This window comes from Varanus komodoensis, unplaced genomic scaffold (assembly GCF_004798865.1).
Source record: "Varanus komodoensis strain SLA01 unplaced genomic scaffold, ASM479886v1 scaffold106, whole genome shotgun sequence".
NCBI lineage: Eukaryota > Metazoa > Chordata > Lepidosauria > Squamata > Varanidae > Varanus > Varanus komodoensis.
The window spans coordinates 712,837-735,164 of record NW_025335301.1 but is presented as its reverse complement, the minus strand read 5'-3'; the positions used below and the strand labels follow the sequence as shown (position 1 = coordinate 735,164).

The 22,328-nt window shown below is 55.5% G+C and overlaps 1 protein-coding gene across 1 annotated transcript in view; it reads right to left on the bottom strand.

Annotated features, from left to right (window-relative positions):
* The window catches only part of ESPN (espin), a 115,801-nt gene that overhangs the window by 25,301 nt on the left and 68,172 nt on the right, over positions 1–22,328 (bottom strand). The window contains exons 8-9 of the mRNA XM_044419672.1: positions 4,767–4,922; positions 2,082–2,274 (exon numbers count right to left, since the gene is read on the bottom strand). Of these exons, the coding sequence (XP_044275607.1) occupies positions 2,082–2,274; positions 4,767–4,922 (349 nt within the window). The remainder of the gene's footprint in view (positions 1–2,081; positions 2,275–4,766; positions 4,923–22,328) is intronic.

Here is a 22,328-nt window from a genome sequence, read left to right as displayed (position 1 = left end):
GGATCTCCCAGGCTAGTCCAAGTCCAACCTGCAGAACTTGTGGGGGGAGTGCTGCATGACCTCCCATTCTGGGGGTGTTTCAGTGAGAGTTTAATGTGATGACATTGCATTCTGGGAGTGCTGCTTTGCTCATTTTAAGTCACTCTGTGCAATGATAACACAACCACGAAGAAGCCCAAGGGGAAACAGCAAACCCCACCCCCAACAGACAGGATGCAATCAAACGGTGGCCCACCCCCTCTGGGTGGGGCTCCTGCTGTCTTTCCCCTCACCATCTTCCTCGCCACCCCGACATTCCCCCAAGGAGGCCAAAGCAGCGCACAGGATCTTCCTCCTCCATTTTGCTCTGACAACAGCCCTATGAGGTAGGCTAAACTGAGAGCCTGGACTGGCCCCAAGTCCCCAGTGCACATCGTGGCAGAGCAGGGGTGTGAGCGTGGCTCTCCCCAGGCCCAGCCCAATGCTCGAGCCACTCTGGCTCCCGACTGGGTGTCATGAAAGGTGTGTCGGCCAGCAGCCTTTCTGACAGAGGCAGCCTTTGGTGTCTGTTGGCCAAATCCACACCAGCTCAGGCCACAGGTGGACTTATTAAAGAAAGGGTGCAAGGGCTGCCCACTCGCGCGCCCAGGAAAGCCGTGCCTGCAGAGCATCGTGGCGCTCCTGGCTCCAGTTCCCTTTCTCCCCAGTCGGCATGCCCAGGACTCGCTACTGGCTATCAGAGCCTTGCGCTAGCACAGGCCTGACCTTTGGAGGGTGCTTGGCGGGGGGTTAATCTGGACCTGCCCCCTTTTGTCTTTGGCCCAGCCTCCTCAGCAACGCGGCCCTCGGGATGAAGGAGATCTAGCCCCTGCAGGTGAAGGACTCTCCATTAAGGGGCATTCCAGATCGGGCCATTTTGGCCAAAGTCCATCTGGCGACCCTGAGATCACCTGACCACATTTGAGGTTTCATCGCCATGCTCTGCCTGCCCCTGCAACTCGTGAGTTTCGGTGCTCAGCTGTGAACAAATGCTGGCAGGGGATCCATTCCTCCATCCTCCAAAATCAAGAAAGGGTTTTGGTATCTGGACTGAATGCCGTTGCCTTGATAGGCACAGAAGCAATACTGTCACGCAATCAAAATGAAATTATGCATACATTTCCTTACTCTTCCTTGAAAGAGCTGAGATTCTGCATTTCTGGCACATGGAACAAGACCAGGGCGATTCCAGCGGTTCCTGGGCATGCCCTGCCCTCGCCCGCCTCCTGCTCTCATCCAGCTTCTAGTCAGCAACTCGCTTAAGGTCACGCACAGGCAAGCCAACACTTGTTGTGGAGCAAATTCAAGAGTCTGCTTCCAAATGAAAGATCCATATTTTGCTTGCTGTTGTTCTGGCAACCAAACTGTCCAGACCCTCCCCCGGGGATCCCGAGGACGGAAGACGTGGGACCCACAGTGAAATTGTATGGCATGGCGTGCTCCCCTTGAGCTTCTGCTTGCTCCCGCTGCCCATCCAGGCTCCTGTCCCTCCTCCCCGCCATGCCAGCAACCAGTCGGTGTCGCACGCTCAGTCCTCATCTAGTCAGACTCGCTCCCGGCTTTGCGAGATTCCTTTCAGGAGTTGTGGTGCTTCTGAAAAGGGTCCAGTTCCAGGGGGAGGATTCTCAGAGCTGTCCCACTGTCACCCACGTGTGGCTCACAGGATTCTTGTTGGAGGAGAACAACCCTCAACTCGAGTGTGCAGGCGCAGAGCCTCCTGGGGCCCCAGGGCTGAGGTCCATGTCGTGGGCCCTGGGGGACCGCAGCCCAGTGTTGGAGGACAGCAAAAGTAAAAGGGTGTAGCCGGCCAGCCGGCCAGCCCCCTCCCCACAGCTGCCGAACCGAGCGGCGCCATTTAGCTCCAAGCGCTCGCCGCCGGTGCTGCTGCTGCTGCAGAAAAGGCATTGCAGCCATGCAGTGCAGAAACCCCGTGCAAAAGAGGAGGACTCATCGACCGACCCGCAGTGTGGGGAGGGCTGTGGCGGGGAAGACTGGGCCCAAGGCTCTGCGCCCCCGGGGTGGCGAAGGGCCCCGTGCGGCTGGGGCCTCGAGATCTGACTTACTTCCAGTTGAGGAAGATGAGCGCCGCTGGCTGGCCGAGGACGGGTGATTCTCCGCCGGCAGTGGAGGGGGTGGGGGAGGCTGACAGGCACCCTCGGGGAGTGGTGGGGGCGAAGGAGGGGGAGGCACCTCTCCAGAGGGCTTGTTCTCAGCCGAGCTTCCATTCTGCATGTTCTCGCTGGACGGAAGGGAGGCCTTTGAGGTAAGAGAAGGGAAGACAGTCAACAGTGGGGGCCGTTTTGTGTCCTGAGGGGATCCCATCACTGGCGCCAAAGGTCAAGGAGCAGCCCTTCCCTGTGGAACCCCATTCCTGTCCTCAGCACTTGTGGCTCAACCCTGCAGGCTCCCCACTCTTCCTCATTCCTGAGACTCTTGCTCATGCGCCACCGAGTGAGCCCTCTCTGTTTGTCATGCAAGACAGGCAGCACCCTCAGGGATGAGGCTCCCTAGTCAGTCGATTTCACAGAATCCCAGAACAGAGGAGCTGGAGGGGGCCATGGAGGCCATTGGGTCCAGCCCCCTGCTGTTGCAGGACACCAGTTTGCACCATCCCACTCAGATGGCCCTCCAGTTTCTTTTGGAATATCTCCAGTGTGGGAGCGCCCCCCCCCCCTCCAGGCAGCCGGTTCCACTGTCCTATTGCCCTGACAGGGAGGAAGCTCTTCCTGATGTCTCCTGCCAGGTGAGGGCCAATAAACTGAAGCTCAATCCAGACAAGACGGAGGTCCTGTTGGTTGGCGGTTCAGGCTTCGGAGAAGGTGACCTGAACCTTGTCCTGAATGGGGTTGCACTCCCTCCTAGGGACAAGGTCCGCAGCTTGGGAGTGCTCCTCGACCCGGAGCTTTCACTTGAAGCTCAGGTGACAACAGCGGCGAGGAGCGCTTTCCTCCAGCTTCGGCTGATTCATCAGCTGCGCCCCTACCTGGAGTACGACTGCCTTGCAACAGTGACTCATACGCTGGTGACTTCCCGTCTTGACTTCTGTAACGCGCTCTACGTGGGGCTACCCTTGAAGACGGTCCAGATACTTCAATTGGTTCAGAATAGAGCTGCCAGGCTGCTGACGGGGACTGGACGTTATGTTCACATGACGCCAGTTCTCCGTCAGCTTCACTGGCTCCCCATTGAAGTCCGGGCCCAATTCAAGGTGTTGGTAATGACCTATAAAGCCCTAAACGGCTTGGGTCCTGGTTACCTGAAGGAGCGCTTACATCCATATTTGCCCAGTCGCCCCCTGAGATCGGCGGGAGAGGCCCTTCTCCGGGAGCCCTCCGTGAGAGAAATTAGGAGGGTGGCTACTCGGAGAAGGGCTTTCTCAGCGGTGGCGCCTAAGTTATGGAATGCGCTCCCCAGAGAGGTCCGCCTGGCGCCGTCGTTATTTGTTTTTCGGCGCCAGGCTAAGACCTTTTTATTTAAGCAACATTTTAAATGCTAAATACAATTGAATTTTATCTGGCCAGGGCGGCTTATTTTATAATGTGTGTTTTAATTAAGATTATTTTATATGGATATTTTAACTGATTGTTTTATCTATGTTGTAAGCCGCCCCGAGGCTTCGGCGAATGGGGCGGCATAAAAATGTTTTAATAAATATAAATAAATAAACTACCCTGTGAGGTAGGTTGTGTCATGAGTCTGTCAGTGTCCCAGAGTCACCTTGTTGGTTCTTTGGCTGGGGGTGGTGGAGGGGTCAGAATCCTGATCTCTGGAGCCCAGCCCCACGGCCATGGCCACTGCACCGCCACTGGCTCTCAACCACGAACGAAGCAGGTCTGTGGCAGGAGGCGCATTCACAAAACCAGCACAGCCCTGAGCGAGGCTGCAGCTGGAGAATAGCCCTGCTGGAGAAGCCACAGGGCCGGGCCTTTGGCGAGCGGTGCACCGGGATGGGGTCCTGCTGTGCAGCTGACAGTGGCAGTGCCGGATGGAAAGCCGCGGTCCAGGCCTGCTGTCCGCTGACCAGGCAGCCTTGGGCGCCGTCAGATGGAACACGGTTACAGGTGGTGGAGGTGGCCTGTCCCAGAGACAAGGGTGCAGCCACTCCAAGGGCCAGCGAGGGCTGGCAGGGGCCTCGGGGGCAGCCGGAGTAAAGCCAGCCAGGGCTGACGGGGCACGTGTGGCAGGGTGTGGGTGTCCTGTTCCCCCAGCGAGCCGCTGCCGCATGGGGAGCCCAGGGGCAGGGGCGGGGAAGCCGGCAGGGCAGGCACCTGCCGGCCAGAGCCGGGGGCTTTGCAATAGCCCTTCCTTCCCTACCATCCCTGAGAGCAGCTTTGCAACTTCTTTTGTAGCTTCGATGTGATACTTGATGGGGGAGAGGGAGCTGAGGAGAAAGCCGCTTGCGAATGCTTTTAAGCATCTGTTTGCACCACCTGCAAAGGATCTTGTTTCAAAAAGAGGGTGAGCTGCCTGAGGAATCGGGGAGGCACACAGCAGGTGGAGCCAGGATTCGATCCGGGATTTGTTAAGCAGCAGCCTGGGGTACCCCTCCTGCCCCTCGCTGCTCCCCATGAGCAAGGCAGGGGCAATACCAGCAGTTCGGCTTACGCAGTGGGAGACTGCGCAAGGGCCCCCACGGGGAGGGAGGGCAAGTGCCCCCGTGCTCCCTCAGCGCAAGGCTGGCCTCTGCGCTGAAGCTGCGAGAAGAAAGGAGGCGAGCATGGGGGCGGGGGCGGTCCCGCGTGGCTCACCTCCTCGCTGTGCGCCATCCCGTGGCTGCTTCCGTCTTGCTCTGCGCTGCCCAGGCGCTTGTAATAGTCCCCCGTGCTGGGCTGCTTGCTGAAGCTCCGCGACTTCCTGCTGGAGTCCACACGCCGCAGTTCCGGGCCGTTCTCAAGGGACGTGAGCTGCAAAGCCAAGAGGTCAGATCCACTTATTACAGCGGTGCCCAGAGAGCCAGGCCCTGCCGATCTCCCTGCTGTGCAGGGCTGCTGGGATCCTGAGATGCAGGGGCTCGTCTGAAAGGGACTGGAAAGGGGAGCTATTAAGCCCATTTCACAGACAAGCATGCCATACCCATTCGAGCAGTCCCCGTGATTCCTTGGGGGAAATAGTTACGTGGCTGAACTGGCTTCGATATGCCCCTCTCGGGGACATTCCCAACTTGGCTCCTTCTTTACGCAGACTCAGCTTCAAAGTGCTGCTGTTATTTATATAGTGCCAACCGCGTCCACGGTGCCTCGCTGAGGACAAAGTCTCTGCTCACAAACGCTCAAGCCTACAGTTCAGTGGGGATGTGGAAGCAAATGAGGGTAAAGCGAGAAGCCTAGATGGCAGTTCGCAGAAGCCCAGAACAGCGGAGCTGGAAGGGGCCGGGATGGCCCATGGCGGGGTCCAAGCCCCTGCTCAGTGCATGGCTCCCTGCCAAACCGCCCCTCTCCCATGGCTGCCCGGCTGCAGCTGGAATGCCTTTATTGCGAGAGAGCCCACAGCCTCCTGGGGTAACCGGTTCCATTGTTGTACTGCTCTAATAGTCAGGAAATTTTTCCTGATACCGAGCTGGAATCTGGCTTCCTGTCACTTGAGCACATTTTTCTGTGTCCTGCGCTCTGGGATGATCAAGAGGCGATCCTGGCCTTCCTCTTAGCCAGAAGTGTGGCTTCTACATCGAGAGAGGTATTACTGCCACTCTATATGACCCTGGTGCGCCTGCAACTGGAGTAGTGTGTTCAGTTCTGGGCCCCTCATTCCAGGAAGGATTTATTTATTTAAAGTTGTTATATGCTGTCCCCTTGCTATATAGCCTTGGGACGGCTCACAGAAATAAATAAATATATATCATACAAATACAGTTAAAAACCCGGAAACACCCTGGCTGCACAATTAAAACCCAATAAATATTAAACGCATTAGACTCCTCCTTGGGGCCCAGCAGTAACAGACATGGGGCGGCAGTACTGGTCGTTCCTGCTATAACCAGTTCTTTGAGATAGCAATTTTGACATTGCAGGCGTTAATTAATTATGAACATTTATATGATGCCTTACTGGATAAAACTGGCTTTTTGTACAACAATTTGCAACAATGAAGCCTTGCAACAGTGAAAGCAGATGCAGTTGAGATCCATGCAAACAGGCTCTGAAGGCTATTACTGAAAGATATTTTGGCCTACGCCGGAGGGGAGCTGCTGCCTTCGCCGCGAAAGACCGCGCCGCGCCGCCATCCACCGCCCACCTGGCTGCTCTGCCACGCCCCTGCACGCATGGCAGGCGTGCTCCGGACGAGGCGGGGCGTTGGAGGGCCGGCGGCTTGAAAGCACCGGCGGCGCCGGGGCCGGTGGCCTCGGGCCGACGGCCGAAGGGCATCGGCCAAAGGGCGGTCGCTGCCGTTTGGGTGACCGTTTGGGTGGCCGAGCAGGGGGCTGGGCTGGCCAGGGAGCTTTCGCTTGGCGGTGTTAGGCCCTCCTGCTGGGCTGTGGGTTTTTTTTTAACTGTTTTTATAATTTTATAGTATTTTAACTGTTTTATGGAGTCGTCTCTGGCCATGTTGCCGCTTGTGTTTCCTGGGGAGCGCACCGGTGCCGCCATTGGGGTGGTTATGGGCAATGGACGTAACAGCGGTGGGAGCTTAACGTGTCCGCATAGAAGAAGGGACAGATGGCTGACACCTGTCCCTACTTCTGGTTTTGCTCCCAGCCAAAGGGTGCCAGGGAGTCTCATCAGTCGCCCCTCAGGCCTGACGGTGCTGTTGCTTAATGCCAGGTCGGTCAATAACGAATCTGCCCTCATCCATGACCTGATTGTGGATGAGGGGGCCGACCTGGCCTGCATAATGGAGACCTGGGCGGGGGGGGGGATGTTGCCCTCTCCCAATTGTGTCCGCCCGGGTATCTGGTCCAGCACTGCTCACAGCCGGAGGGGAGGGGAGGGGGGGGTCGCTTTGGTTTACCGAGCCTCCATCTATCTCACGGGACTTCCTGTCCCTTCGGGACCAGGGCTGGAGTGTCTCTACTTGGTGTTGGGCGACCGAGACAGATTGGGGATTCTGTTGGTGTACCGTGCACCCTTCTGCCCAACAGTCTCCCTGCCTGAGCTGACGGAAACTGTCTCGGACCTGGTGTTGAGGACCCCCAGGACGTTGGTCCTGGGGGACTTCAATCTCCATGCCGAGGCTAGTCTTACCGGGGCGGCTCAGGACTTCATGGCCTCCATGACGGCCATGGGGCTGTCTCAACATGTCACCGGCCCGACCCATGAACGTGGACACACTCTGGACCTGGTTTTCTCGACGGGGCAGGAAGAGGGTGGTCTGAGGGTGACTAATTTATGCTTGACTCCCCTGTCATGGTCAGATCACTTCCTGGTGAGGTTTGTGCTCGAGAGCGACTTCTCTCTCTGTAAGGGTGCGGACCCGATTGTGTGGGTCCGCCCCTGGAGCCGGATGGATCCGGAAGGATTCCTGAAGGCCCTGGGCGAATTTCCGGCTGACAAAATGGGTGCTCCTGTCGAGGCTCTGGTCGAACTGTGGAATGGGGAGATGACCAGGGCTGTAGACACGATCGCTCCTAAGCGTCCTCTCCCGCCGGGCAGAGCCCACTCTTCCCCCTGGTATACACCTGAATTGCGGGCGATGAAGCAGGCTGGGAGATGGCTAGAGCATAGGTGGAGGAGATCACGGGATGAATCTGACCGAACACACTTGAGAGCCCATTATCGGGCCTATGCTGTGGCGGTGAGGGCGGCGAAAAAGAGATTTTTTTCCGCTTCCATTGCCTCCTCACAATGCCGTCTGGCGGAGCTCTTTCAAGTGGTGCAAGGCCTGGTTCGCCCAGGCCCGAAAGAAGACTTGATTCCACCCTCAAAGGCCCGCTGTGACGACTTTGCCAGGCATTTTAAGGAGAAAATCGCTCAGATTCGTCACGAGCTGGATACTACTATTGATTCAGAGGTTTCAAAGGAGACACCAGCGCTGCCGTCTGGTCCAGATTTATTGGATGAATTTCAGTTACTGCGGCCCGATGATGTGGACAAGGTGCTTGGGCGAGTACGTCCCACCACTTGCCTTTTGGACCCTTGCCCGTCTTGGTTAATAAATGATTCCAAGCACGGGATTGGAACCTGGATCTTGGAAGTGGTTAACGCTTCTCTGAGGGAGGGTCGGATGCCTGCCCTTTAAAGAAGGCAGTAGTCTGACCAGTCCTGAAGAAAGCGTCACTGGATCCAGAGATGGCCACTAATTACAGACCAGTGGCCAACATCCCGTTTCTGGGCAAGGTGTTAGAGTGGGTGGTGGTGGGACAACTCCAAGCACTCTTGGATGAAACTGATTATCTGGACACATTGCAGTCCGGCTTCAGACCCGGGTACGGTACTGAATCTGCCTTGGTCGCCCTGTACGATGACCTGTGCAGGGAGAAGGACAGGGGGAGTGCATCCCTGTTGGTTCTCCTGGACCTCTCAGCGGCTTTCGATACCATCGACCATGGTATCCTTCTGGATAGGCTAGCGGGATTGGAGGTCGGAGGCACTGCTTTGCAGTGGTTCCGCTCCTATCTCAACGGCCGATTCCAGAAGGTGGTGCTGGGGGACTATGGCTCTGCGCCATGGCAGCTATGCCATGGAGTACCGCAGGAGTCCATTTTGTCCCCTTTGCTGTTCAACATCTACATGAAACCGCTGGGAGAGGTCATCAGGAGGTGTGGGCTGCGGAATTATCAGTACGCTGATGATACCCAGCTCTACCTCTCGTTTTCCACCAATCCAGGTGAGGCAGTGGCTGTGCTGAACCGGTGCCTGGTCGAGGTAATGGGCTGGATGAGGGCCAATAAACTGAAGCTCAATCCAGACAAGACGGAGGTCCTGTTGGTTGGCGGATCGGGCTTCGGAGAGGGTGAATTGAACCTTGTCCTGAACGGGGTTGCACTCCCTCTTAGGGACAAGGTCCGCAGCTTGGGAGTGCTCCTCGACCCTGAGCTTTCACTGGAAGCTCAAGTAACAGCAGCGGCGAGGAGCGCTTTCCTCCAGCTTCGGCTGATTTACCAGCTGCGCCCCTACCTGGAGTACGACTGCCTGGTGACAGTGACTCATGCGCTGGTGACTTCCCGTCTTGACTTCTGTAACATGCTCTACGTGGGGTACCCTTGAAGACGGTCCGGATACTTCAATTGGTTCAAAATAGAGCTGCCTGGCTGCTGACGGGAACTGGACGTTATGCTCACATGACTCCAGTTCTCCGTCAGCTTCACTGGCTTCCCATTGAAGTCCGGGCCCAATTCAAGGTGTTGGTGATGACCTGTAAAGCCCTAAACGGCTTGGGACCTGGTTACCTGAAGGAGTGCTTACATCCATATATGCCCAGCCGCCCCCTGAGATCGGCGGGAGAGGCCCTTCTCTGGGAGCCCTCCGTGAAAGAAATTAGGAGGGTGGTTACTCGGAGGAGGGCTTTCTCAGTGGTGGCGCCTAAGTTATGGAATGCGCTCCCCAGAGAGGTCTGCCTGGCGCTGTCGTTATTTGTTTTTTGGCGCCAGGCGAAGACCTTTTTATTCAAGCAGCATTTTAAATGTTAATATTATTGAATTTTTCTGGCCAGGGCGGCTTATTTTATATTGTATATTTGTAATTTATTTTAATGTATATATTTTAAAATGTTATGATGATTTAACTTATTTGTTGTAAGCCGCCCCGAGGCTTCGGTGAATGGGGCAGCATAAAAATGTTTTAATAAATAATAAATAAATAAATAAACATTGTTAAAATATTGTTTGAATAAAAAGATCAGCCTGGTGCCGAAAAACAAATGACGACGGCACCAGGCGGACCTCTCTGGGGAGCGCATTCCACAGATGGGGCGCCACTGCAGAGAAGGCACTCCTCTGGGTACTTTGCTTCCTGATGTCTCTCACTGAGGGCTCCCGGAGGAGGGCCCCTGCTGCCGATCTCAAGGGGCAGGAGGGCAAATATGGACGCAGGCGTTCCTTCAGGTATCCAGGTCCCAAGCCGTTAAGGACTTTATAGGTGATTACCAGCACCTTGAATTGAGCCTGAACTTCGATGGGAAGCCAGTGAAGCTGGTAGAGGACTGGGGTTATATGAGAATAACGCCCAGTCCCCGTCAGCAACCTGGCTGCTCTATTTTGCACCATCTGAAGTATCTGGACTGTCTTCAAGGGCAGCCCACGTAGAGCGCTTTACAGAAATCCAACCGGGAAGTAACCAATGCATGTGTCACTGTCGCTAGGGAATTGTTCTCCAGGTAGGGACGCAGCTGATGGATTAGCCAAAGCTGATGGAAAGCGCTCCTCACCACTGCCATCACCTGAGCTTCCAAAGACAGCTCCGGGTCGAGGAGCACTCCCAAGCTGTGCATCCTGTCCTTCAGAGGGAGTGTAACCCCATTCTGGACAAGATCCAAGTCACCTACCCAGGAGTTCGAACCACCCACCAGGAGGACCTCCGTCTTGTCTGGATTGAGCTTCAGTTTATTGGCCCTCATCCAGCCCATTATCTTGGCCAGGCGCCGGTTCAGCACAGCCACTGCCTCACCTGGATTGGTTGAAAAAGAGAGGTAGAGCTGGGTGTCATCAGCATACTGATGATTCCACAGCCCATACCTCCGGATGACCTCTCCTAGCAGTTTCATGTAAATGTTAAATAGCAAGGGGGACAGAATGGACCCCTTTGGTACTCCATGGCATAGCTGTCATGGCGCAGAGGTAAAGTCCCCCAGTACCACCTTCTGGAATCAGCCGTTGAGGTAGGAGTGGAACCACTGCCAAGCAGCGCCTCCTACTCTCAGTCCTGCCAGCCTATCCAGAAGGATACCATGGTCGATGGTATCGAAAGCCAATGAGAGGTCCAGGAGGACCAACAGGGATGCACTCCCCTGTCCTTCTCCCTGCACAGGTCATCATACAGGGCGACCAAGGCAGATTCAGTACCATATCCGGGTCTGAAGCCGGACTGAAATGGGTCAAGATAGTCAGTCTCATCCAAGAGAGCTTGGAGTTGCCCCACAACCACCCATTCCAACACCTTGCCCAAGAACAGGATGTTGGCCACCGGTCTATAATTGGCGGCCATCTCTGGATCCAGGGACGCCTTCTTTAGGCCCAGCCTGACCACCTCCTCCTTTAAAGGGGCAGGCACCCAGCCATCCCTCAGAGAGGTGTTGATGACCTCCAGGATCCAGGAACCAATCCCGTGTTTGGCTTTGGACAGCAGCCATGATGGGCAAGGGTCCAGTAAACAGGTGGTGGTACGTACTTGTCCAAGCACCCTGTCCACATCATCAGGCTGCAATAACTGAAACTCATCCAACAACATGTGACCAGACGGTAACATTGGCACCTCCTCTAAGTAATCTGAGTCACTAGGGGAGTCCAGCTCGTGATGAATCTGAGTGACTTTCTCCTTGAAGTGCTGGGCAAAGTCGTCACAGTGGGTTATCGAGCGTGGTACAGGATCTTTCTTGGGGCCTGGCTGTACCAGCCCCTGTACCACCCAAAAAAGTTCCGCTGGATGGCACTGGGAGGAAGAATGGAAGTGGAGAAGAATTTCTTCTTCGCCGCCCTCACCACCACAGCATAGGGCTGAGCATGGGCTCTTAAGTGTGTTCAGTCAGATTCATCCCGAGATTTCCTCCACTTACGCTCTAGATGTCTCCCAACCTGCTTCATTGCCCGTAATTCAGGTGTGTACCAAGAGGATGAACAGGCTCTGCCTGGTGGGAGAGGACGCTTAGGAGCGATCGTGTCGATTGCTCTGGCCATTTCCCCGTTCCACAGTTCAACCAGAGCATCAACAGGAGCGTCAGCTTTATCAACCAGAAACTCCCCCAGAGCCTTCAGGATTCCATCTGGATCCATCCGGCTCTGAGGGCAGACCCACACAATAGGGTCCACACCCTTACAGAGGGAAAGGCTGCCATCGAGCTCGAACCTCACAAGGAAGTGGTCTGACCATGACAGGGGAGTCAGACACAAATTGCTCACCCTCAGATCACCCTCTTCCTGCCCCATTGAGAAAACCAGGTCCAGCGTGTGTCCATGTTCATGGGTCAGGCCAATGACATGTTGAGACAGCCCCATGGCCGTCATGGAGGCCATGAAGTCCTGAGCCACCCTGGTCAGAACAGTCTCGGCATGGAGATTGAAGTCCCCCAGGACCAGCATCCTGGGAGTCTTCAACACCAGGTCCAAGACGATCTCCGTCAGCTCAGGCAGGGAGTCTGATGGGTAGAAGGGTGCACAGTACACCAGCAGAATCCCCAGTCTGTCTCGGTCGCTCAGCGCCAGGTAGAGGCACTCTAGACCCAGACTCGACAGGACAGGAAGCCCTGCAAGGGAAACAGAAGCTCGATGAATTAAAGTGACCCCCTCCCCTCCCCCCCAGGCGTGGCTGATGCTGAGCCAGATACCCGGGTGGACACAGTTGAGAGAGGGATACATTCCCCCTCTCTCCTGCCCAGGTCTCTGTGACGCAAACCAGCTCGGCCCCCTCATCCACAATCAGGTCGTGGATAAGGGATGTTTTATTAGGGACTGACCTGGCAATAAGTAGCAGCACCGTCAGGCCCGAGGGGCGGTTGATAAGCATACCCGGAACCTTCCAGCTGGGGGAATAACCAGAAGGAGGAACAGGTGTGAACCATCTCTCCCTCCTCCTTCTATGCCGATCCATTAAACCCCCAACGCCATAACAATCATTGCCCATGACCACCCCAATGGTGGCGCCCACGCACTCCCCAGGCAACCCCATGGAAGCAGTCAGGTGTGAATCCATTAAAACAAACAGAATAAAATCACGTAAAAACAATAAAACCCCACAACCACCCGATTATGGAAGCCCACCCACAAAGTCCATGGCCAGACCAGCACCCACACGGCCCCGAACGGTCCCTAACAGCATCACCGCCCTTAGGCCGTCACCCTTCAGCCACCGATCCGAGGCCATCGGCCCCGGTTGCTGCTGGCGAGTTAAAGGCTGCGGCCCCTCCCCCGCACACCACCCCTAGACTGGTGCAGCTCTTACCCACGCCGGGGGGGGGGGCAGGAGCAGGGCCTGCGGAGCACTCGCCGGCAAGGTGGTGGTGGGTCCGCAGGATGGCAGCATCCCGGTGGTGGTCTAGCGGCAGCAGCGGCGGTGGGCGTTTCGGGCAGTGGTGGTGGGCTGTCCATCCCTGTCTGTCCCTTCCGCGGGGCCAGCTCGGTTAGAGCCAGGTTAGAGTCAGTGCAGAGTAGGGCCACAAGGTTGGTGGCCGGTTTGCAGGGGATGCCGTATAAGGCGAGACTGAGGGAACTGGGTCTCTTCAGCCTGGAGAAAAGAAGACTCAGAGGGGATCTGTTGGCGACATGCAGGCATGTGGGGGGTGTCACACGGAGGTGGGGAGAGACCTGTTCTCCCCTGCAGAGGAAGGCAGTATGTGCTCCAACGAGCAAAGCTCAGGGAACCAAGGTGCCATTTAGATGTCAGGAAGTACTTCCTGACAGTTGGGACCCCGAGGGTGTGGAGTGGGCTTCCATGGGAGGTCATAAAGGCCCCATCAGTGCAGGTGTTCAAAGATAGGCTGGACATGCACATGGTGGGCATGTCGTGAGCGGGGCCAGCTGGAGCCGGGGGTCAGACTAGATGGCCCGGGATGCCCCTTCTGACTCGCTCTGTTTCTATGTTTCATTGGGACAGTCTTTTAAGTCCTTGTAGAAGGCTATCCTATCACCTCTCAGTCTTCTCGAGACAAACACGCCCAGATCTTTCCATCTCTCCTCAGGGGGCTTTGTTTCTTGCCCCTGGATCGCCCTTGTCACCCTCCTCTGAACACTTTCTGGCTTGTCTGCATCTTTCCTAAAATGTGGTGCCCAGGAATGGATGCAGCGCTCCAGAGGAGGCCGAGCCTGCTCCAGTGGCACTCGCTCAGGCTGGTCACAGGCCTGAGGCCAGAGGCTCCGGACAATGTTACGGCCTGCAGTCAAGGCTTCCTGGGAATTGGCATTCGGTTAAGTGTTAAGACTTGGCACTTAAGACCACAGTTAAGACTGTGATCTCTTAGTTGCCACGACACCTGGCAAAACTACAGAGTGTTTGGGGAAAGCTGTAAGACGTGGCCAGCCTCAACCTCCCAGTCCTCTCGCATTCTTTGTCAGTGTGGGGCTGGCAGGACCCTTCCCAATTCTCACTTGGAAGTGGCCAAGTCACTGTGAGGTATGTTTTGCCTAGCAAATCTATTGTGTGGATGAAGCCATGAAGCCGTAGTTAAGCTGCAGTCATGAGGAAGGAGGCGATCAGTGGCTACTAGCCTTGCTGACCATGAGCTGCCTCCCGAACCAGAGGCAGCTGCCTGCACACAGCAGCTGCTGGGGAGCCTGGGTGGGAGGAGTCCGGCACCCATCCTGCTGGAGGGATCCTGGGGGCAGCTGGTTTGCCACTCTGTGTACGGAGTGCTGGGCTGGATGGACCTTGGGTCTGATCCAGGCGGGCTTTTCTTGTGTTCTTAATAGCTAAGGCACTAATGAGGCAGCATCCATTGTTCCATCTGGCCAGCCAGCATTCACCCGGGGCTCAGGCAGAACAGACAGTTCAGGCTGAGCTGGGCCAGTGCAGTGATTCAGTAAAAGGCCACAAGAACCCATCTCAAGGACAGCATCTGAACAGTGGGTTGTTGTTGAAAAGTGGGTTACTGCATTGTCTGGACTCAGCTGAAATAACAACCCACAATTCTTAACCCAAGAACAAGCCATTGGTTCTCTTCACAGGTTGTTCATGGTTAACAAGCTATGGCTTGTTAGCACACCCGGGTTCAGACAACACGATGATCTATGCTCATCAGTAACTCACATTCAGTTCACACTCAACCCTTGCAAGTGGGTTATTGTGCTGACCAAATGCAGTCACAGTCTTTTTTTTTTAAGTTAACTTGAATTCTTTTTTCAATTTAATAATGCTACAGTGACCTAGTTCACACAATGGTAACCCATGGATTAAAGACTTCTTTGCTGAATTCTGGATAGTTGTGGTATGCAAAGCCAGCTGTACTAGCAAACCATGGTTTGCTAATCATGAGCAACACTGAAAGAGAACTCAATAGTTTCTTGGTGGGCACTGAACACTGGGTTGTTTAAACCATGGACTGACATTACATGTGAAGCCAGAGCTGAGGATTGTTTTGCTGAGGCAGCAAGTAGGAGTGGTAACTTCCTTGCCAAACAAAAACAGCTGTTCTGCAGCTCAGTGTCTCAAAGGCAGCTGGAATACAGGGAAGGAACCGGAGGAGGAGGAAAACAAACAACTCAGGGACTTAGGAAACAAACTGAGGTGTGTTGGATAGTCTGCCATATAAACCTGGGTGGTGAACAAACTATGGGTTAACCATGGGTTAAATAAACCACAGGTTAGTGCTAGGGATGTTTCAAAGATGTTAGTGCTAGGGATGTTTTGCTCTGTTATCTGTTTATCAATGGAATCAGATTTTTTAAACCCAGAACTGTATTCTACGTGTGCAAATACGCATTACAACTCATGCGCAGTTCCACAAACACCAATACATATTAGTTAACGCAAAACAGTGCAAAACTCCCCTCCAGTGAAAAAAGTGGTCCACAAGTCTGGTGAATCTGCACAGCTCAGAAAAAACTGGTCCATCGTGGAATGCACAGGTTGGAGTCATAGAAATCATAGAAACAGCGAGTCAGAAGAGGTCTCCCAGGCCATCAAGTCTGACCCCTGGCTCTAGCTGGCTCTTCTCACGACATGCCCACCGTGTGCATGCCCAGCCTATCCTTGAACACCCACACCGATGAGGCCTCAACCACCTCCCGGGGAAGCCCATTGCACACCCTCGGGGTCCTGACTGTCAGGAAGTGCTTCCTGGCATCCAAATGGAACCTTGGCTCCCTGAGCTTTGCTTCGTTGGAGTGTGTCCTACCTTCCTCTGCAGGGGAGAACAACTCTCTTGTTCTCTTGACATCCCCTCACATACCTGTATGTTACCAACAGATCCCGTCTGAGTCTCCTCTTCTCCAGGCTGAAAAGACCCAGTTCCCTCAGTCTCACCTCATACCCCATCCCCTGCAAACCAGCCACCAACCTGGTGGCCCTGCGCTGCACTGACTCTAACCTGGCTATATCCTTCCTGTAATGAGGGGCGCAAATCTGAGCACAATACTCCAGTTGTGGGCGCATCAGAGTCGTGTAGAGTGGCAGTAATACCTCTCTTGATCTAGAAGCCACGCTTCTGGCTATGCAACCACGGGTGGCGTTCGCCCTCTTGGCCACCGCATCACACGGCTGGCTCATGTTCAGCCTGCAGTCAACCAGCCCCCCGGGGTCCCTTTCACAAGTGCTGCTCTGCAGTCACTTGTCCCCTAACCTGAACTCATGACACCCACTCCTATGCCCCGAGTGCAAGACCTTGCACTTATCCACATGGAACGCCATCCTGTTGTCTCCTGCCCACTTCCTTAGTCTGTCCAGATTCTTTGGGATCCGGAGTACCTGCTCCAAATGGATAAGTCTTCCCCTTGCCTGAGCTCTGTCTGGAAACCATGGCGTGTGTGCGTGCACACACACTTTATGTGCATATTCAGAGGAAACCATGCCAAGGATTGGTGTGGGTTGCTTGTCCCTTTGGAAAGCTCACACCAGCCCAGTTACATCTTTGCAAGCACTTTCTCTATTCACTAGGCAAGCAGGCTGGCAACCATGGAGGGTGATGGTGCTCGGCAGCTCTCTCCCTCTGAGGCCGGGATTTGGAGAGAGACTGTAACAGCAGGGAGTCGGAAGGGGCCTGCAAGACCATTGAGTCCAATGCCCTGCTCTGTTTCCACATGTGGTCACCCATCCGGCTACGTACGGCCTGCGCACTTCCTGCCCAGGAGAGGTGCGTCCACACGCTTGCTTGATGCAGGTGGGTGACTGCTGTGGACTGCTTCCCTGCACATGCACGTATTTTGAGCCCCATGAGAGTTCCTTCTAGCTGAAGAGGTGCTCTGCAGAGTCAGTTCTCTGCACCTCTGCCAACAGCAATACTGAAAACAAATTTCAAAAAATAATACCTGGGCAGAGCAACCCTATGGAAGCTGGAGAGCATCTAGATGGCCACGGGTTCATTGGGACTCCCAGCTCCAAGGCTGGAAAATCACCGTGACCTGGGAGGTGGGGATCCACGGCTGGTCTCTTCCCGCTCCACAGCCAGCACTTGCAGCTCCCCCCGCCCCCCCGCCCCCCCACTGCAGGAGAGGCCCTGAAGAAGGGGCCTTGACTCTCTTCCACGGGGAGGGAGGAGACGGGTGATGCCTGGTGGTTCCCTCCTTTTGCTCTGAAGCATCAGAGTCAAGCAACTGAAATGGCTGTCCAAGCTGTCCGGCAGGGCAGAGGTCCCCTTCGCCTCTGCACTCCCCCCGCTCTGCGCAGGAAGTCCGTAAGTCTTTCGCTGCAGAGGGCTATGGGCATTCCCATAAGCCTGTGCCCTAAAAGCCTTCCCACAATGCCCACAACCATCCAGTAATGCAGGACCACAGCAGAGGGGAAAGGTGAGGGCCAGAGAGAAGTGGGCTCCGTCGAGCCTTTGGAGCGTTCATGGAGGAGGCGAAATTAGAACCTGGGACTTCCTGGTGCTCCACCACCGTGGGAGCGACTCCCCGTCAGGGAAAGGCTGCCGAGCTTTGAAGAAAGGCTCAGCGAGGGGACAGGGGAGTCTGCAGTCATGCATGGTTAGGGAAGTTGGATCGCAGGGGTAAAAGAGAACCGTGCACATCACCCTGGGTCCCTCACAAGAGGAAAAAGGTGGGGTATAAATGCAGTGCAAGAAGTGGGGCAGGGCAGGGCAGGGGTAGGCATGCCATGAGCGGAGCCGTCTGGAGCCGGGGGTCAGACTAGATGGCCCGGGAGGACCCTTCTGCCTCACTCCGTTTCTATGTGCCTGCGCTTCTAAGATGCAGGAGGAGGATTTCTTCTCCCTTTCTTCTCCTTTTCTCCCTACAGGGTCACCCCATGAAGCTGATTGGTGGGAGACACAGGAGAGAGAAAGGAAGCACTTCTTCACCCAGCATAGTGAACTATGGGATGCAGTTCTACAAGATGACGACAAGGACAACCACAACCACAACCACAGCATTTCTCTTCCAGCCATGGCTGAAGCTCTCTGGGCAGTTCACAACGTTAAGTCACCCACCTGGATTTTAACCAGGGCCGGCCCTGCTTAGCCTCAGACTGGGCGGGATCAGGCCCTTCGAGCTGCGCAGCGATGGCCGCCACTCCAGTCTGACTGCTGCCCTGAGCCCCACGGCCGAGGCTGGGGCGCCCTCCAGCAGGAGCAGGCAGGGTGCCTGCGGGGCAGCTGCTGGGGCCTAGGCCGCAGGCACTGCTGCTTTCTGCCCTGCCTGGCGCTTCGCATGGACAGCTGGCTGGCCACAATGTGGACGGCACGCTGGGGGAGAGGGAGCCCCAGTGGTCCGAGTCAGCAGTGCTCCCCCGTCCTGTGGGCCGCCCTTCCCTCTGCCCGTGCCAGCGCCGCCCCTTGAGGGCTGCACACCCAAAGCAGTAGCTTCACATTTCTGCTGGCAGGGAAAGGCCCGCTTGTCCCCATGGCATTTCTCTCGGTCAAACAGCAGTAAAGGGCAGAGCCATGCTGGCTGTGGCCACGAGGCCTGCGGTGGCCCCGTTGGTCCATCTCGTCCGGCAGCTTGCCAGGCTGGCTGGGAAGGAAGCCTGCTTGACGACACGGAGGGGCGGCTGCCAGCCAGAGCCAAGCTTCCGATGCTCCTGCCTAATCCAACACCTTCTCAAACCCCCTTTCAAGGAGCTCCCTGAGCAGTGCACATAGTCCCCCTGCCGCCACACACACACCCTCACTGTCCCCACAATCTTGCGAGGAAACCTAGGCTGAGAGGGAGGAACTGGTCCACAAGCCCCAGGGCTAAAGAGCACCACCCTCTGCCTGATGCTCCCACAGGGGCAGCCTTCAGACTGGTTGCCTGGTTACATTAATGTCCCTCCTTTTCGGCAAGGAGCCCAGGACAGCATAAATGATCACCCTGCTCTCCATTGGATCCTCATAACAACCCTACAAGGTAGGGGTGCTGAGCTTAAGAGACTGCTGAAAGTCGCCCAGTAAGTGGCACTGGAGACTGGAACCACTGAGGACTAGCACCCAGTCTCATGCATCCTAGTCTAACCACTACACCATACGGACTGGTAGGATCTGTCTTGGGATGTTCTTTTTATGGGAACCTTGAGGTCCACCAACTAGAATCAGTTGCAAAATATCGACTGGGAAGGGGCAAAGCCAGTTTCAGACTGCTGGTTAGGCTTGCTGATTTTGCACACCACAAGCTATAGACTGGGATGGCCTGCCTAGCAAAGTACTAATGCATATTTGAATTAGGGCGGATCAGTGTTCTATGTTAGGGGTGTGGAGGAGGTTAATTGATCCATGGCTTGCTGGATTTGTGCCATTGACTTTGCATAGTCAGTCTCCAATCAGCCAGATCAAAGACTGTTTGGTGCTACATGACTCTGGACACGGTGGGATATTCATGGGTGAAGCAACCCAGGAATCAAACTATGATTAACTCATTTGTTGCTGCTATTGTTTAAAAAAACTGAGTCAAAGCCCTTGCAATAGGCAGAAGTTAAACTGAACAGAGCTCTGGGTGACTTGGAGTAGATTAGCATGGATTTATAGCTCCCCGTCACCAGAGAGAGAAAGAAAAGCCCTTCTCTCACTACGAAATCAGATTGCTAAATTCAAGAAAGTTTGGCAAGGGAGAACTGGAAGTAGATTTGTGTGAGAAAAGCTGTGGCTCCATTTCTGGTAACCCAAATTCCTAGCTGAACAGTGTCAGAAGCACTTCATTACACAATTCTAAGACACACAGGTCTCGGGACTCAATTTTGCACCTGGCTCTGGTTGGCGGACCTCATAAAAAGCAAGTCAGTTCTGCAAACGTAAAGCCTGCCACGCAGTTGCAACCCTCTGGGTTTTTCACTGGAGAGCTATGAATGCCCGAAGCACCACGCATTCACCTGAGTGGCTCTGAGCCTCATTCTTAAGGGGGCAGCAAACGCCAGCCGGGCACAGGCTAGTTCTTGGTTCATATTTAACAGGTGACTGGCAAGGGAGCCCCAGCCTCGCCTCGCCTCGCCTTGCCCCGCCCCGCCTGGGGTTTTCTACTGGCCACCGTGGTGCTGGCAGCACAAATCTGCTGCAGGAGCGGGAGGCAGGGCGCTTCCTGGGCAAGAAGGGCTGCGAGGGAGAGTGGAAGTCTGGAGAGCAGCTGCCGCCCATGCACGCATCCCGGCAGTTTGCCAGCAGGGACACGCCGCAGTCCAGCGCCTGCACGCAGCAGGAGGAGGAGGAGGGTCTCAAGGCCACTGGGCTGGGCAAAGGGGAGCCAAGCACCCGGTCGTCCAAAGAGCCACCTCTCTGCACCCCCCGTAGGGCAGGCCTCTCCCTGCACCCCCCGTGCCACCCCGCTCCAGCCTCTGCATCAACCTGTTGAGGTGCCCCATCGCCTTTCCGCCCTCTCTCCATCTCCGCCTGCCCTACGGTGGTCTCATTTCCCTTCGTGTGAGCAGCACGCCTCCAGGCCTTTGGTTCCAGGGCTGAGCTGTGCTGGGTGGGAGGCCAAGATGGGCCAGATGCACTGGGGGAGGGGGGCTGTGCCACCAGAGTGCGCAGCAGGAGGCTGCAGGAGGCACGACTTCCGGTTGGCCCCAGGTGATGGTCTTTCTGCTTGTTCTGAACTACTTCTAGCTCACCTGGCAATAGCAGAGCAAACATCAAAGGAAAAGTGTGAGCGGGCTGCAAAAAGCCGGCTGCATCCAGGGAAGGCTCCTATGGTGCCATCGCCCAGCAGGATTCACTGGATTCGACAGGGTGGTTCTGTCTGGGTGATGCCATTTCCACCCAAACTCTTCTGGGTTTTTCCATGATTTCTCTTGTCTTTCTCCTGACTGTTGGAAATCCATGAAGAAGAGAAAGATGGAAGAGATCCCAGCTTTGGAAAGTACACTCTGTCTGCTTAGCATACTGCTCTGCGAAGGTGGGAACCGTTCCACTTAAATCCACCTGCAGTTTGTGGGTTATTGTGCTGTCTGAACCCACTCATGGTTTATTAATCACAGACAACCCATGCAGAGAACTCATGGGCTGGGTTCAAACCATATAACAACTCACACTCAAAGGTGGAGCATGGAATGAGTGCAGGTTGCTGAAATAGGGTTATCATCTTGTCTGAAACCAGGCATGAAAACAAAACATGCTGAACAACCCAGCATTCACAATCCAACAACAAGCCATGCTTCTCTTCGTGGATCGTGTGTCCTCCTCCTCGTCGTTGTCGTCATCAATTCTTTATTCAGTCATTGACCAGCAAGCTGTTTGTGGTTAGCAAGCCATGGCTTGTCAGAGCAGTGGGATTCAGACAAGAGCCCACACTTCAAAAATGAGACACTGTGGTGTGGTGGTTGAACTCCTGTACGGGGACCAGGAGATCCAGGTTCTAATCTGCATTCAGCCGTGAAGGTCACTGGGAGTTGCTCACTCCCAGCCTGACCTCCCTTGCAGAGTTGTTGCGAGGATAAAATGGAGCTACGTAAGCTGCCTTGAGTTCCTCACATGTGGAAAAAGGTGGGGCATGAATGCAATGCAGTAATCAGAAGAATGACCCCGCTTGCAATCCTTGAGGGAGGGGTGTCTCGTGCTCCAGTCGCTGCCGCTTTCCACCTGAGCCTTTTGCATTTGAACTCCTCAGGGGGTCCAGGACGAACCTGCAGCGCGGATGCTCCGTGTGCCTGGCGTGCTCCCCGCGAACCTGCGCGCCGCCCTTGCTGGGGCATGCCAGTCCTCCCCACTTCTCTGCACCGCGCCAGGCGGTCTGCCTGCCCACCTCAGCCAGGACCTGGGAGCCTTGCAGGTGGCCCAGTTTGTGCAGAAACCGATCTGTGTGCCTCTGGGACGTTTGTGACTGGAAAGCGGAGCCACGACCGACGCCAGCTGCAGTGGAAAACCTGGTGGGGAAAGCGGCTGCCGTGGGGGAAGCTGCCCCGGCTCTGGGTGCAGCTGGTGCTGCAGAGACGCTGCCTCACCCTGCTGCCCAGCAGGCATTGTGCTCCTGTCTTCTCCGGCCAGCACAGCCCTTGCTCAGGCATGCCGGAATGTGTCGCTCAAAATATCGGAAGGGGAAGTTCGCAGCTCTACGGCGCTGCCTGATGCAAGCCTTCTCTGGCAAACCCAGCTGACCGGCTGCTGGATTGGGCCAGGGCGGGTCCTTTTAAGCAACGTGCTCTCAGTGATAGTCCCTTGGAAGCCAGGTTCGCCTT